At 34.5% G+C, this 15,691-nt stretch overlaps 1 protein-coding gene across 3 annotated transcripts in view; it reads right to left on the bottom strand.

The window, feature by feature from the left end:
- CNTN5 (contactin 5) overlaps positions 1-15,691 on the bottom strand; it is a 1,351,205-nt gene that overhangs the window by 118,742 nt on the left and 1,216,772 nt on the right. For all 3 annotated transcript variants that reach the window (XM_053203841.1, XM_053203840.1, XM_053203839.1), the window contains exon 17: positions 165-285. In XM_053203841.1, coding sequence (XP_053059816.1) covers positions 165-285 — 121 coding nt within the window. The remainder of the gene's footprint in view (positions 1-164; positions 286-15,691) is intronic.

The raw sequence follows: 15,691 nt of genomic DNA, 5'->3' as shown, positions 1-15,691 counted from the left end.
CATGTAATCTTTTCAAAGGCAAAAGGTTAGACAAAAATAACATATATTGTAAAATTGAAAGTAAAATGCACAGTACTGATGTGCTCAAAGTCCATGCATTTAAATTCCTTTGTATGATAATTTATGGTGATCATGTCTTCAGACTGCACTATTAGCATACTCACCCCTAACAAGAAGTTCTGCCTCATCTGACACACTGTCTGCTGTGGTCTGTACCCTGCAGCCATATCTCCCAGCATGCATCAGAAGGATGTTCCTGATCATTAAATCTGCAGAGGATGCTTGCTGAAAGAGGGATGAAGTGCCAGTTTAAAATGTTGCAAATCTGCCTAGTTCAAGGTGGTTTAAGGAGAACTTTGCACATTCAGTCAAAGGGCCCATTTTTGTCCTTACAATTTATATGACAACAATACAGAAACCAAACATACCCTATTTTAAGGAACACATGGAAGTTGTTTTCAACAATTTCTAATATAGAGTTTGAACACTTATATTGCATGTTTTAGCAGCTACAATACTTAAGAAATATTTAAATATGCACAAACATTAATATATTTAAAAGGAGGGGCTCCTGAGTGGCTCAGTCGGTTAAGCGTCCGACTTCAGCTCAGGTCATGATCTCGCGGTCCGTGAGTTCAAGCCTCGCGTCGGGCTCTGTGCTGACTTCTCAGAGCCTGGAGCCTGTTTCACATTCTGTGTCTCCCTCTCTCTCTGACCCTCCCCCGTTCATGTTCTGTCTCTCTCTGTCTCAAAAATAAATAAACGTTAAAAAAATTAAAAAAAATATATATTTAAAAGGATAGGAAAAATAATCAGTGAGCCAAAATTATTGCTTTGATATTTAGAGACAGGTCTATATTGTGGCAAGACATTAGTTTTGAAAGGAATGGAAACTTGTGAAAATTAATTATGAGAAGCTAGCAGTCAAAAGATTATGCTGTGTGGCTTTATTGAATGGCTGCTTTTGTGAGTACACTGTAGGCAACAGAAAGAGAGGGTTTAGGTTACAGATTGCTGATCCCAAAGCCATGCAACTTTACCTAACAAAGATTTATTCCTCCCATAACCACCACCATCAGGGAGTAGGGTCAGCCTGAATCTCTGTTAATCAACGTAGTTACAAAACACAAAGGATGTTCAAAACACTTGACTCTTGTTGGGAGCAAGATGATCAGAACATAGTTGAAGAATAACTGCAGTTAAGGAGATCAATAAGTTCCAGGGAGAATATCTTTTAGATGTATCAGTTAATGGGAACTATGATGACCCTACACATTAGAACGACAGGTACAAACCTTTCATTACTTAATCTTGGCTTTCATTCACTCTATCAGGAAAGATAGATTTCTTTTTTGTGTGAACATGCAAAGATATGGAATTCACAACTCATAAGTATTTTTTTTTTTTTTTTGGATAACAACATAGCAAAACTCCAATACCCTCTTCAGTTTTCCTGTTGCAATAAAAAACAATTGACTGGAATGAGAGTAGAAGCACATAGCTTGAAATGACATTTTTTTAAAAAAACTCAACACTTCTCTTCAATAGTAGTTGAGCATAGGAAAGAATGTTAAATGCAAACCACAGAGAAGCACTTCAGATTAGAAATCTTTAATTTTTTGCTGGAATAGGCAAATTACCTGAAAAAAATGATGCATTTGTCTTTAGAAGGGAGTACCCCACTGATTATTTGAGTTCATTTTAATTTTTTAATCTTATTTTGTTATCTCATTTTATAAATTGGTCTATATCTTCTTTTGATACAGACTAATGGGTTATATAAAAATCATAAAAGTGAGAAGAATTTCTAGAAATTCTTTGGATTCTTTTCATTATCCATAGCAATCATTCAAAGTGTGTGAAGTCATTGGAAGTTTTTACCTCTCAAATTATGTGTCTTTATTTAAATGAAATGCTTAACTGTACACTATGTTTTAAACCATTTCTTTCTGGTATTTCATTTCTGTTTTTTTTTTCTATTAGTCTTATTATAGGAACTTTTAAGGGTATTGAAAGTTTCTCTCATGAAATAAATGTTAAGACATAGTCGGTTTTAGTCATTAATAAAGGAAAGCTTCATGGTGAGAATGCATTAAAATATCATAATAATTATTTCAAGGAATGTGACATTTGTCCAGTGAATGTCCTACACTCCTAATTTCCTTAGGATAAATTGATACTCTTAAATTTCATTTTCTCATCTCTATTGGAATAAGCACTTACTCCTTTCAAATCTGAAAAGGAAATTTATACTTTAAATCTGTTTGGTTTAATACAGGTAAACAAAAGAAAATTGTAGACATTATAAGCCATAATTCAGCTTAAAATCAATATAATTTAATATTGTATAAATAAACTGATATTTTTATGACTTTATGTGGCATGGGTACATTTGAGGTGTGAAAATTTCTTTTTCCCCCTGGATTTTGAAGTTTTCTTTATAGGGTACTGAAATCAATCGGGAATCAATATGCACACTATAAATCCAGAATGAGCCCTATGTCTAATGGAAAAGCCAAGGAGAGGCCCTGAAAATCAGAGAGGACTTTATTATTTCCATAAATAATCGTTCTGAAAGACTGTGCTTGGTTTTTTTTGCTTTGTTTCTTTTTATTTGTTTGTTTATTTTTCAATATCACAAACTGATTGGTGGTAGTTTAATGGCAGAAAAAGTAATGATTTTACATCAGTTTTCAAACTCACATTATTGGAAAATTATTGTGTAAAATAACATTCTTGTGATTAAATAATTTATTGTCTTAATATCTGGAACTTTATCTTCTCAAATCACTGATTTCTTTTTGCCCTGGATGAAAGTCCCAAACCTTTGTCCTTTCTGTTGAATTATAGTAAAAGAAAAGCTTAATGGGATTAAGAAGAGTCTTCATTGAAAATCACATAAATGTCTAAGGAATTCAGGAGGATGAAGTATAGATTATCTTTGCTATGCTGTCTTTTACTTGATATCCACAATTAATAGTATGCAATGCTTTATTAACTGTCTGAGGCTTCATCACCATCTATCAGGAATAAAAAGTCTACACCCTATTGCATTTATGTCAATGTCAAGACTGAGGAGTTGAAATTGTCTCATTTTGGGCTCATCCCTTCTCTTTTGGATTATATCTGTGTTGTATTTTTACAATTATAAACAGGGAAGATTAAAAGTGAAATGAATGGATTGTGAACAGTAAACCTAAATTACCCTTTCAGTAGATTTACTGATCTTTCAAGAGAAGTAATGAGAAGAATTCATGTGGGAGCCCATTATACTCAATCTCAGCCCACAGTATGTAGTTCCTGAGAGAGAACCTCCACAATTTAGTGCACTTCTAATGAAATGGTTACTTACAGCAGATGCTTGCTTTCTTAAGCATAAACCTCATTTTCACTTTTTCTCTCTCAGGAGTTACTCTGTCTTCTCTTGTTTTCTTTGACACTTGCTTTATATCTTGTCTTTCATGCTTTTTTTTTTTTTTTGGCTTTATGAAGAAATTGTGTTACATGTTACTTCAAATGAACTTCCCCACAACCTGTACATAGCACAAGCATTGTGCACCTAGCATAGTGATTGCCACATAGTGGGAGCTCAACAAGTATTTGCTGAATGTATGAACAAATGAAGCCTCTTTAAGAAAGAGGCTGGTACACTTATGGGTGAGCATAGCCTAATGCATAGACTTGTGGAATTACTATATTGTACACATGAAAATAATGTAACATTTTATGTCAACTATACTTTGATAAAAATGAATAAAGAGGTTGTATTTTCATTTTCTGTGAGGGCAGCAACATGGCTAATTCATTTACATTTCTTGTTCACAGAGTCTCACTAGAGCAGTTGCTATATTATTATAATTTTTATTTATGACTTTGAAATAATATAGGAAATGTCATCCTTCCACTCAAGTCCAGATCTTTATTGGATTTCACTTTGACTAAATGTCCTGCTCATCCAACATAAGAATATTAGTTAAGACTTCTTAAAAATGGAAATTCATATAACTTTGCTGTTCAAAGTGTTGGCTGGCTCTTATTGCCTTGAAGATAAAGTCTAGTCTCCTCATTTGAACACAGAAGACTCTTCAAAACATGATGCCACCTCCTATGACAGCAACTTGAGCTTCTACAGCCTTACCTTCATATTTCCACATCCATGGGAATACTTCCCATAATTCTGCCTATTGTTCTGTTGCAGATGCTCTTTCTCCTTTCTTTGCCTGAGAAGATACGTCTGGTTATAGCTCAAATGCCTTCTCCTTGGTAAAGTCTTTCTGGACACTGTCTAGGCTTCCTTAATTCTTCTACTGTTTAGTTATGCTTCAATAGCATTTTACTCATGCTCCCGACATCTACTATGGGCAGTCCCAGAGCTGAGCTAGGTGCTGATGTAGCCAACAATCATTGGGTGAGCTAATGAATGCATGGACATTTTGCTTCCTTCCTTCTCTGTGCCTGACATACCTCCTCCATCCCCTTTTTTTATCTTTCAAAGAAATTAGTAAGACAAGTAAGAAAAGACTGGAGAAAGACATTAAGATAGTGGAAAAATATGTAAGGAGTAATATACAGATTTTGGAAAGACTGAGTTGTGTGAATCCCTGCTCTACCGTTTATTAAATTTTTAACTTGGGAAAACTACCCTGTCATGAAGAACTTCTCTCACAGCTGCAATATGATAATGCAGGGATAGCCCATAGCAATGTGTCTGGCACATAGTAAGTGTTTGATAAATGTTATCTGTTTTAACAGGGCACTGTAATTGCATTCTTAGCCAAGACGAGTCTTTCTTTAATTGGTATTCACTCCTTCAACAAATGTCTATCAAAGTTTTGCATAGCTGTAGTAAGGTTTCTGATAAGTACTTAGCTTTATTATATATATATATATATCCCTCTTTCTCTCTTATAAGGAAACTGCTGCACTCAGAATAAGAAGACCTGAATTCTTGCCTTAGTTTAACAACTTCCTTAGCCCTGCAACTCTGGAAAAGTCACTTTATTGAGATAATAACAACTGCACTGTCTCTCTCATGAGGGAAATCAAGTGAAACAAAGTACACACATGAACTATTGGGAAATGCTTCAAAAGCGTAAAATACTTTTAAAACATTTTTTTCCCCAGCAGTATTTAGCAGAATGCTGTGCACATAGTAAGCATTCTGAGAATGTTTAGGGAATGAATCATCTAAACAACAAGTAACTTGAATTGAGTGTTTTTGTAAATAGTGGACTCAGAAACCTGCTGGAGATGGCAGTCTATGCCGTTATTTAGGGTTCATTCAACTTTTCCCAAGGGGCTCAAATAGGGTATTTCCAGCTTCCGCAGCCCTTGCCAGACACACAAACCATTCCCCTCTCCAAAGAAAAAGTAACATAGCATATAAATTCTGTGAGATGCAATAAAAAAATCTTTTCTAACTTAAAAAAACTGGGTATCAGTTATGAGACATGGATTATTAGATATGATTGATGTTATTGACATAAAATCTTGAATACTGGAAAGATTTTCCTTGTTCAGTATTTCTTTGTTTCAGAGGATGATTTAAAATATCCTACAATGAAAAGGAAATTATATATATATATATATATATATATATATATATATACACACATTAGTTTTCTTTTTATAACTATTTTTTCTTAAACCTTTATATAATAGGTTTTATATTCATGATGGCGTAGGTTTTAATATATTTTTTAAAAAGATGACATTAACGTGCATGCCTAAATAATTGGCATATTATCTGAAATAGAAAAATTAATTGTTGCCAGTGAAATAATACTGGCCAAAAAACTACTTGACAAAAACATTTATGGCTATAATGGTGAAATACTAAATAGATCCGATTATGCATTGAAAACTAAAAATAGGTAAAAATGGCTTTTACATCCCATTACTAGGACTTTGATATTCAATTTTCAACACATATACTAATAATGTATTTTTAAGTAAGAAGAAAAATGCAGAAACAGTTTAACTTAGTGACATAGGTTAAGAGGAAGGAGTTGATAACTCTGATGAACTCAGAATACCCAGATATCCAAGCTGGATTATTTAGTATTATAAGCACAAAGTCAGGAATTCATGGGAACAGTCCCCTGTCTTGGTTAAAATGAAGATTAGACATTATTAAGCAGCTCAGAGCAAGAATATGCAAGACAAGTTACAATTAAATTTTAGTGTAATAAATTTAAAAATAAAAATGTTAAATCATACTCATTTCCTAGATAACAAACTTGAATATATGAAGAATACTGAATGAATGACAAAATGCCATGTGTGGCACATTAATGTTCCTTCTTTCCCAGGTAGACGTATAGGACTAGGGAATGTGACATTTAACATGTCAGTGGATGCCACATGTTTGTTCCCAAATGTCTCTTATCTGAAAGTATGTGCATTGACTCTCTGTTTTCTAGTGGCAAGGTAAATGGGCATTCCTTTATTTAAGATTAACATAAATGACCAAGGCAAAACGGGTCTACTATAGACTGTGTGTGTAACCCCCCTCCCTCACATATTGAAATCTAAACCCTAATGTGATGGTATTTGGAGGTGAAGTGTTTGGGAGGTAGAGTACAAATTGGAGTAGTGCCTTTACAAAAGAGACCCCAGAGAGTTCTCTTACCCCTTCTAATATGTGAAGATACAGTGAGAAGATGGCCATCTGTCACTAGACACTGAATCTGCCAGGGCCTTGATCTGGGCCTTCCCATACTCCAGAACTGTGAAAAATAAATTTCTGTTGTGTATAAGCCACGCACACTAGGATATTCTGTTATAGCAGCCTTGATGGACTGAGACACGCTCTAAGTGCTTACAGTGTCTTTTCTATACTATTCCAGTGTCTCTAAGTTAAAGGAGACATGAAATAGATGAGGTCACACAAATTATCAGCATATTCATTCTTGAAGTTACTCTTAGCTCCTTTCTAACTGTTGCTAAAGTTTCTTTTACATACCTGCTAATAATATCTGATGTATTCACCTTTTATTATTAATGAAATGATCGCTAATTAATTCAATACTTATTTCTATGGGCTATAAGAAGTTTTGGGTATACATATATAGACTCTGCACATGATTGTCTAGTTTAATGCAGCTTTGATGGAAAAAAAAACATGAGAGGAGTGTGTGGAGTAGCTTTTCTCTTTCTGTGTGCTTCATATAGTTTTAACAATCATTCCATGAGCATTGACTTCTAAATTTAGGTTTTAAATAGTAGCTTTCAAACCAGCTCTTTATATCCTCCATGCTATCCCCTATCTCTCTCTCACCCTTACCCATCTGACATGCCATTGCTAGATTTGTCTTTCCCCAAAACTGATTTTATTTACAATCGCAAAATCTTCACTGGCTATCTTTACTTATGGCCTACAAGGTGGTCCAACTTTTTAATCAGTATTTAAGGCTGGACTCAGCCTACTTTGTCTCTCACCATAACAGAAAATGTACTCTCTGCACCTTCCCTCAAGTGGTTCCTCAGTGACCCACCAAAATCTCCAAATGCTGTCTCACATATTAAGGACTTTTTCTTATTTAAAAAAACAAAACAAAACAAAACAAAACTTAACTGACTACTAGGACTATAATTTGTGGGTCACAGTGTAAAATGAAAATACATATCCCCTTGTCCAAAAATTATTAAGAATTTCAAAATGATGACAGCGGAGCACTACACCAAGCACAAGGCCTTTCTCAGTGTGCCCAACCCTCCAAGCCACACTGATATTGTCTGTGATCTACTGGAACACATATGCACATTATAGGCAATGGTGCTCTTTGGAATAAATACCACAGAGTTGGCATCTTTTCCTAAACTGTATAATGCCTATCTTTCTCTGCCTTAATGTCTGTATCTTTTCTTAAAAGCCCCACTGTGGGGCTTAAACTCATGACCCTGAGAACAAGAGTCACATGCCCTACCCACTGAGCCAGCCAGGCACCCTTGTATCTTCTTTTATATTCTTGATTTGTACTTTTACTCAGTGTAAAGAATAGAAATAGAATAGATTGCATCTTCTTACATTTGTGTTAAAAATACAGTGATCTAGAAAGATGTTACTAATCAAGACAGAGAAAATGTTTTCCTTTAGAGTGAATTATACCATTGTCTAGTAATGGAATAATCTTACTATCTTTTACCAAGCTTATGCTTCTTAAATTACTTCTCACTGGTGTTACATACAGAACTATGTATCCTGAACTAGTCAGGAAAAATTTTGTTCATCCACCCATTAACATGGCTTTGATTACAGCTAGTAATGGCATGGCCACTAGGAAAGCTCCAGAATAATAAAACTTTACAGTAGATACATATTTTATTTTATGAGAACTCATGGCACATGCACAGTTATAAAATTATTCATTCATTCACTTATCAATCATTTGTTAGAGTAACTATTTTGTCTAAACAGGAAATTGCAAATACTTGGCACCTTTGAAGTTATGCTCTTTTCCTTTACTCATAGAAAATATACCTGAGATTTGACCCAACCTATGCATTCTGCTCAACACAGCTTCAGTTGACTGGAATTTGTACAAGATACAAAATCTGTCATGTCTGAGCTGCACATGCTACAAGATAAGAGAAAAAGTATGCCTTGGAGAAATGCACAATGCAATGTGTGAGGTAGACAAATAGCTATAATACAATGTTATATGTTAAAGAATTTAGTAGTATAAAAAATCATTGTATAAAATACCTATTTTAATGTAAGAAGATAACTACCAAATCGTCTTGTTTAACTAGTTCCTATAGCAGTCGAGAAAATTGAGGATTGAGAGGTGTAGGTGGCTTATTCAAGGGCAAGTTAAGTGTGGAGATAGAAGATCCTTGGGTACCAGAATCTCAGTCAAGAGATCTTTCCATTCTACTATTCTGTGTATGAAACTAATCCTTATTATTCTGTTTAAAACTGTAGGTAATTTGATTCGCTAGTACTAATTAAAACAAAATTTGGCAAATGTATAAAAATAAAATGGTTTCATTGTGTAGTTACAACCATGAAATTAGAAATTGCTTTTATTAGAAATTACTTTTTAAATAAGCCACAGAATTATTCTGACAGCTTATGCTTTTCATCAACCATATCTAGACATGAAATGCAAGATCTCTCTTTAAAATGCTAGAATCACCTTTTTTTATTTTTTATTTTTTATTTTTTAAAATTTATTTATTTTTGACAGAGGGAGAGAGAGAGAGCGAGCATGATTGGGGGTGGGGCAAAGAGAGGGAGACACAGAATTTGAAACAGGCTCCAGGCTCTGAGTTGTCAGCACAGAGCCCGATGCAGGGCTCGAACTCACGGAACACGAGATCATGACCTGAGCCAAAGTCAGACGCTCAACCGACCCAGCCACCCAGGTGCCCCTAGAATCACCTTTCTGATAATACACATGACCCATCACCCTCATTTGTTCCTGGTATTATCCACCTTTTCTGACTGTTAATTCAGCATCAAGAGAATCTTATATATATGGCCCTCAGCTAACTTTTTTTAAATGAAGCCATTGGCAGTTTGTAATGGCATATCTTTAGTTGAAGGAGAACTGGCCAAACTTGACTTCTTAACCTAAGCATGTAATCTAGATGGATCAACATTTTACTGATACATCAACATTTCTGTTCTCTTTTTCTTAGTCTTGGAATATTTTCAATTTATCTTTTAAGGTTAACAATATTTTGTTATACCATAATATACAGGTTTCCAGAATAAGTTGCATTTTATTCTGCTACTGATTTACACTGCAGCAAAGTCAATATCTACATGCAAGTCTGGCTATGGGAAGAGTGATCAGGCAGTTATCTGTGGAATTTCTATTTCTTCCCTGAAATCAGCAAAGGCCAGGAATCCAGAATATAATAGCTCTCATCTCACTCATCAGTTAGGACCAGTGTTGATCTGGTATTATTATAAGGTCTTAACATGTTGGGAATAAGTAAGCCACTCTGTGTTTCATTGATTTTCACATAGAACTTTAGGAATGATTCTGGAATTAGGCCACTTCTTTGCATGTTTTTGTTTTACTTGGGTCACTTAGAATTAAGCAATTTACCACTGTGGTTCTCTGGCATGATGGGGGAGGACAAGGAGGCTAATGCTGAGTCTAGAAGACTAAATGAGAAGAGATCTACCTGCTATAATCTACTGCTTCTGTTTGCCTCCTTTCAGTGTCATTGGTTAATGACCCATTTGTTTATGATCATAACTATTACTCCTTCTGGGGGACTGATTCTTCCCCTGCTTTTTAATCCCCAACCTCTCCCTACAGTACAATATCTGCCAATAATTGGAATGAAGCATTAACATTCCATATGAATTAAATTTAATATGTTGAGATTCTCTTCACTTCTACCTTAGTTATCCCTTCTCTCTTTCAGCAAGACATTGCACTATGAGGTATTTAAAATTTATTCCAAGAGCCAATGGTGAAACATACTCTATTTTATTATGGCTAACCATAACACTATACTGTAGCAAGTCTCTCATAATCTTTTTTATACTACATTTGTTTCTATGCTTTATGATAACACTGCTTGCATATAATGCTGCTCAAAGAACTTATTAGGTCTAGGACTTTGCCTCTTGTTTACTGTGGTAGATTAAAGATGCTCACATAGACTTTTCTACTTGTTCTCTTGAGAATCAAGGTCTAATTTCCTACTCCCTGAATCTAGACTTACGTCAATGACTTTTTGATTAGCAGAATATTGCAGAAATTATGTCTTGGAAATTCTGTGGCTATATCATAAGACTTTCAGCTTCTTCCTAGGCCCCCTGGAACATTTTTTTCTGGGAGAAGCCAGCTGTTTAAAAAGTCAGACTCTCCTGATGCTGTCATTCTATAAAAAGGCCAAGCATTTATGTGGAGAGACTTCATAGAGAGACAGAAGTCCAGATATTCTAAGTTTTAACCATTCTAGCCCAACCACCAGACTTGCAAGCAAAGAAACTATCTTGGGCATTCTAACCCTGGAAGAAATACAGCAAAGAACTTGCAATCCTTCTAACATCCAGATTGGAAACTTATGGCACATAGTAACTACTAAGCCATGCAGGCTATCTTCAGCCACTTGGCTACCCCAGCTGAAGGCTCAGCTATTGTGGAACAGATTCAAGCCATCCTTGGGTTTCAGGCCACCCATCCTTGCTGTTCGTTGTCTGATATCCTGACACACAAAACTGTGAGCAGTGAAAAAGCAGTTGTCATTTTATAACACTAAGCTTAGGTGTGCCTTGTCGTACAGCAGTGAATAACCATAAAATAATTTGGTACCTGGAGGTGGGTGCTGCTGTAACCCAAGCTTAAACATGTGGCATTGGCTTTGGGGTTGTTATACAGAAGCTGAAAAGGCAATGAAGACAGTATAAATGAAAGCTGGAAGGATCACAAGTAGACTATTGGTAAAGGCTTTAAAGGGTTGAGAAACAGTGAGGAAATATTTATTGCATACTGAAGAAAAGATGATCCTTCATATGCAGTGTTGGAAAGTTTGGTAGCACTGTCACCTGAGATATTGTGAACAGCACATTATTCACAGTGAACAAACTGAATTTGCTTAAGATTTTTTTAGGAAGAAAATTAAAAGTACCAACAGGTTTCTTTTAGCTGTGTATAATAAGGTGTGAATACAGAAAAATGAGCTGAAAAGAGAGAAGCACTCATTTCTGTAGCAGCATACACAGAAAATCCGAAGGAGCCAGGACTATAAATTCAAAAACAAAACTACTTCTCACTCCACCCTCATCAAGTGGGAAAGGACTAGCAAAGTAAGAAATGGGCTTGGCAAACATCAATCCAGGCTGCTATCAGATAAAGTCTGTCCCTGGGTAAAGATCTCAAGTGTATGTGTATAAGACAGACACCGTGTTTATACCAGAATATTTTCCAGTGACCAGACCTTCAGTCCAAGACATAGAAGAACGAAAGAAACTTACTGAAGGATGGGAAAACATTGAGGAGATTGTAATTGGAGGCTGGAACAAAAGTGCCTGAGTTATGAACAAGCAGAAGAATTAGCAAACCCCTCGCCTATGTTAATGTGGGAGATACAAAGGGTTCCTAATGAAATTATGGATCTGATTAAGGGTATTTATAGGGAAAATGAGTATTGAAAGTATTGATTGACTGGCTTCTTTTAGTTGTCTGTGATAGTGTATGAGAGAAGTGACTTGAGTTAAAAAAAAATAAGATCTTCATTCTTAGAGAGAAGTTAGAGGAAATATTTTCAACCTAGAACTTGCTGGGTTGAAAAATAAACTTATTTCTCACTTCATCTTCTTGAGCTATAAATGAACTTATAACAAGAAAAGGCCTTTGTATCTATGGGATAAATATCACCCAAAGAAATGTTTAGCTATAGTTTGATCTTGTGAGTATCAACCATAATTGGAATTCATTCTTATAAATAAAGATGACCAATAAAGGTGATATTCAGTTTACTAATATACCTAGTGTCTGGCATATATGTGAAGCCTCTTCACATATATGAAAAAATATGGTTTTCTATGGAATTTGTGGGTTTACAGACATTTTGAAAGAAAACAATGAGCAAGAATAGTGGAAAACTTTTATACCTAACCTTTTTGCAAAAACATAATATTCCAAATGGAATAATTAATTTTATATAAGAATTTCTAAAGATGAATTTGCCAATTTAATATCTAGCTGTTTCAAGTTTTCCTTCACAATTCAAGTTTTTCAGGTATTCACATTAAATTGTTTTTAATGTTTATTCATTTTTGAGAAACAGAGAGAGACAAAGTGTGAGCAGGAGAGGGGCAGAGAGAGAGAGAGAGAGAGACAGAATCTGAAGCAGGCTCCAGGCTCTGAGCTGTCAGCACAGTCCAATGCAGAGCTCGAACCCATCTGTGAGACTGTGACCTGAGTTGAAGTTGGACGCTTACCTGACTGAGCTACCCAGGAGCCCCAAGGTATTCACATTTTATTTGCAATATTATTACATATTTTAGCAAGTACAATCTTCAACAAGTAGTTATATTATTTCAACTATGAGCTTCATGAACAAATACTATTCTTTTCCTAGCCTAATTTGATAGTTACTAATGTTTATGAACAAGTTTCTGAATGAAAAAGTACTTCACTGTGAAAGAAGTCAGTTTGGGTCACAGCATCCAGTTAAGTGCTGTCTTTCACAGACATGAAGATTCTCATCAACATCAAAAATAGAATCTAAGGAATTCAAACACATCAATATCAGAAAAGACTATTCAAACTATTGCTTATATTTTGAGCCACAATAGCAATCTTCCAGTGAATATTAACCAGAAGAATAGTTCCCTTAAAAGAAAAGGTCAAATTGAAAAAGATGTGTCAATCAAAAGCCAACTATGAAAAGTTCAAGGTCAAGACTCTCAGTCAAATTCAGCTGACATTTTGAAAGCTAGTCAAGACATTTTATCACAGAAAACTCATTTTTAATAACAAGGCTTTGCAATTTTATCAATGAGAAATCACCAGTTATTTAACATATAAAAATAAGAGTTTATCAAAATCTTTTAAAAATCATCAATATTCTACCACTTCTAACTCTTCCTTAACTATGGAATACAACTTCTGATATTTCAAAGAATATTTACAAGACTCTTCAAGGCTGCACATCTTTGAATTGACAGAAACACCAATAATCATATATGCATATATATTTTGTTCTAAGATTTCCTATTAGTAGGGCTTGAATTTTCCATTGTGTATGGAATGTGTGTGTGTGTGTGTGTGTGTGTGTGTGTGTGTGTGCGTGCCTGTATGCTGGTTTTACAAAATAAGGCATGCTGATCTCTTACCCAGATAAAAGTACACTGCTCCATTTTCTAAGATTATTGTTGCTTTTAGAGGAAATCTTTATTTAGCTTTAGAAGACATTTTTATCATTTATCATGGTATTATATACATGAATACATTCTTAGCCATAGGGAAGAATTCAGATTTGAGATTACTTTTCCAGTTTGGAAATCCTTTTGCATTAAGAATTTTCCAATTCTAAGGACATCATGAGAGTTCGAAACATCTTCCATTAATTGAATAGGTATGCAATATTTAATAAAGGAAAATGTGATTTTGGAGCTATCAATGTTCCTTCCTGAAAAAATGGTTAGTGCTAATTAAAATTTTTTCAAACGATATCACTGATATTGGATACCATATCGGGAGAGTGTTTTGGATTTTACTCTTCAAATATAACCTTCAAAAATCATAGAACATTAAAATTAGGACATTAGGAGTCACCAACTAACATTTTCACCTTGAAGATGAGGACTCAGAGAGGTGACATGACTCATCCAAAGTAATACAGCTAAGTGGGGACAAATCTGGGCCCACATCAAAAACTCTTGACACCCTCTCTCAACCTTATCTTGTAATCTTTTGCTATACAATAATGTCACTCAGTAACATGATTTGATATTCTATCATTTCTGGGAAAATCCTGGCAGCATCTATTTAAAATAAAAATAATTTTGTTCTTTTTCTCTGCAATCCATTCCTGTATACTCATGCCATAGAAAGGAAATTGTTACTACCCATAGATACAGATGTATAGAGATGTTTTTAGTAACATTCTTCATAAATCTCTCAAAACAGAAAAAAAAGTTAATATTTATTAATAGGGAAATGGCTAAATAAATTGAGGTATGGTCATACCATGGACTCATGCATGTATCAAAAAGAATGAATTAGAGATATATCAGGTAACATGAAGAATTTTCAACATTTTAAAATAAGAGTAATGAGATGCAGAAAAAGTATTTAAAATATGTTTCAATTTTTTAAAAAATCATAATTTTCCTGTACATATATAATTTGTCTAGGATTACATTAGTGCAGAGCAAAATATAAAGGGACATATATTAGAATATTGACAAGCTTAACTAGGTATGGTAAATGCTGTTATGGGAGCAGAAAAGTAGAGAGGAATTATGCACGTATAATAAAAATAGTATGCATGATATGATCTCACTGGTGTAACACATGTGTCTATGTATACTTGAAGAGGTGCATGAAAATATGATTACAAAAATTAATGGTGCTTAAGTTAGTATGATACCAAGGAATATTCTTTTTTTTTCTAGTTTTCAGTATGTTCAAATAATCTATATGTATATATGTATACACACATATGTACATGTATAAATCTATCTTCATTTTGGTGAAAAAATTAAAAATAGACTTTGATGTAGAGCTGAAAGATATGGTTACCATATAGAAGCACCAGCTAAGTGCTTTTCAATGACTGCAGAGTACTATAAACTAATCAGCTTGTGTGGCTAAAATGATCCAGACCTAGCAAGCAGCAATTTCTACACTATGTCCAAGTGAAGAGTACCTTTTTGTTTATAACTGTAGGTGGTCATTTAGAACTTAGTCTCTTTTGTTATGATTCTGCTTCTTTGACTTATTATCTTTTTGAGGCATCTGTTAACAAAGAGTCTTCAAATTTTCTTTTGCTAAATGTCAGAGTGGTCTAGCACTATGGTTGTACGTTAACAGTCTATAGCTGAGTGATACTGGTCTTCGTGTGATATATTACTCTATATATTCTATTAAAGTCTCTTTGTAAAGGTAATATTTTAGTTAATCTTGGGGAAACTGCTTCAGTGTTGTCTTGCTATTATCTGCTCTCCATGCTTCTCAGTCCAGCACAATTGCATAAATGCTGGCAACTGCAT

This window comes from Acinonyx jubatus, chromosome D1 (assembly GCF_027475565.1).
Source record: "Acinonyx jubatus isolate Ajub_Pintada_27869175 chromosome D1, VMU_Ajub_asm_v1.0, whole genome shotgun sequence".
NCBI lineage: Eukaryota > Metazoa > Chordata > Mammalia > Carnivora > Felidae > Acinonyx > Acinonyx jubatus.
The sequence above is the reverse complement of the archived record's forward strand: the minus strand, read 5'-3'. Positions and strand labels throughout refer to the sequence as shown.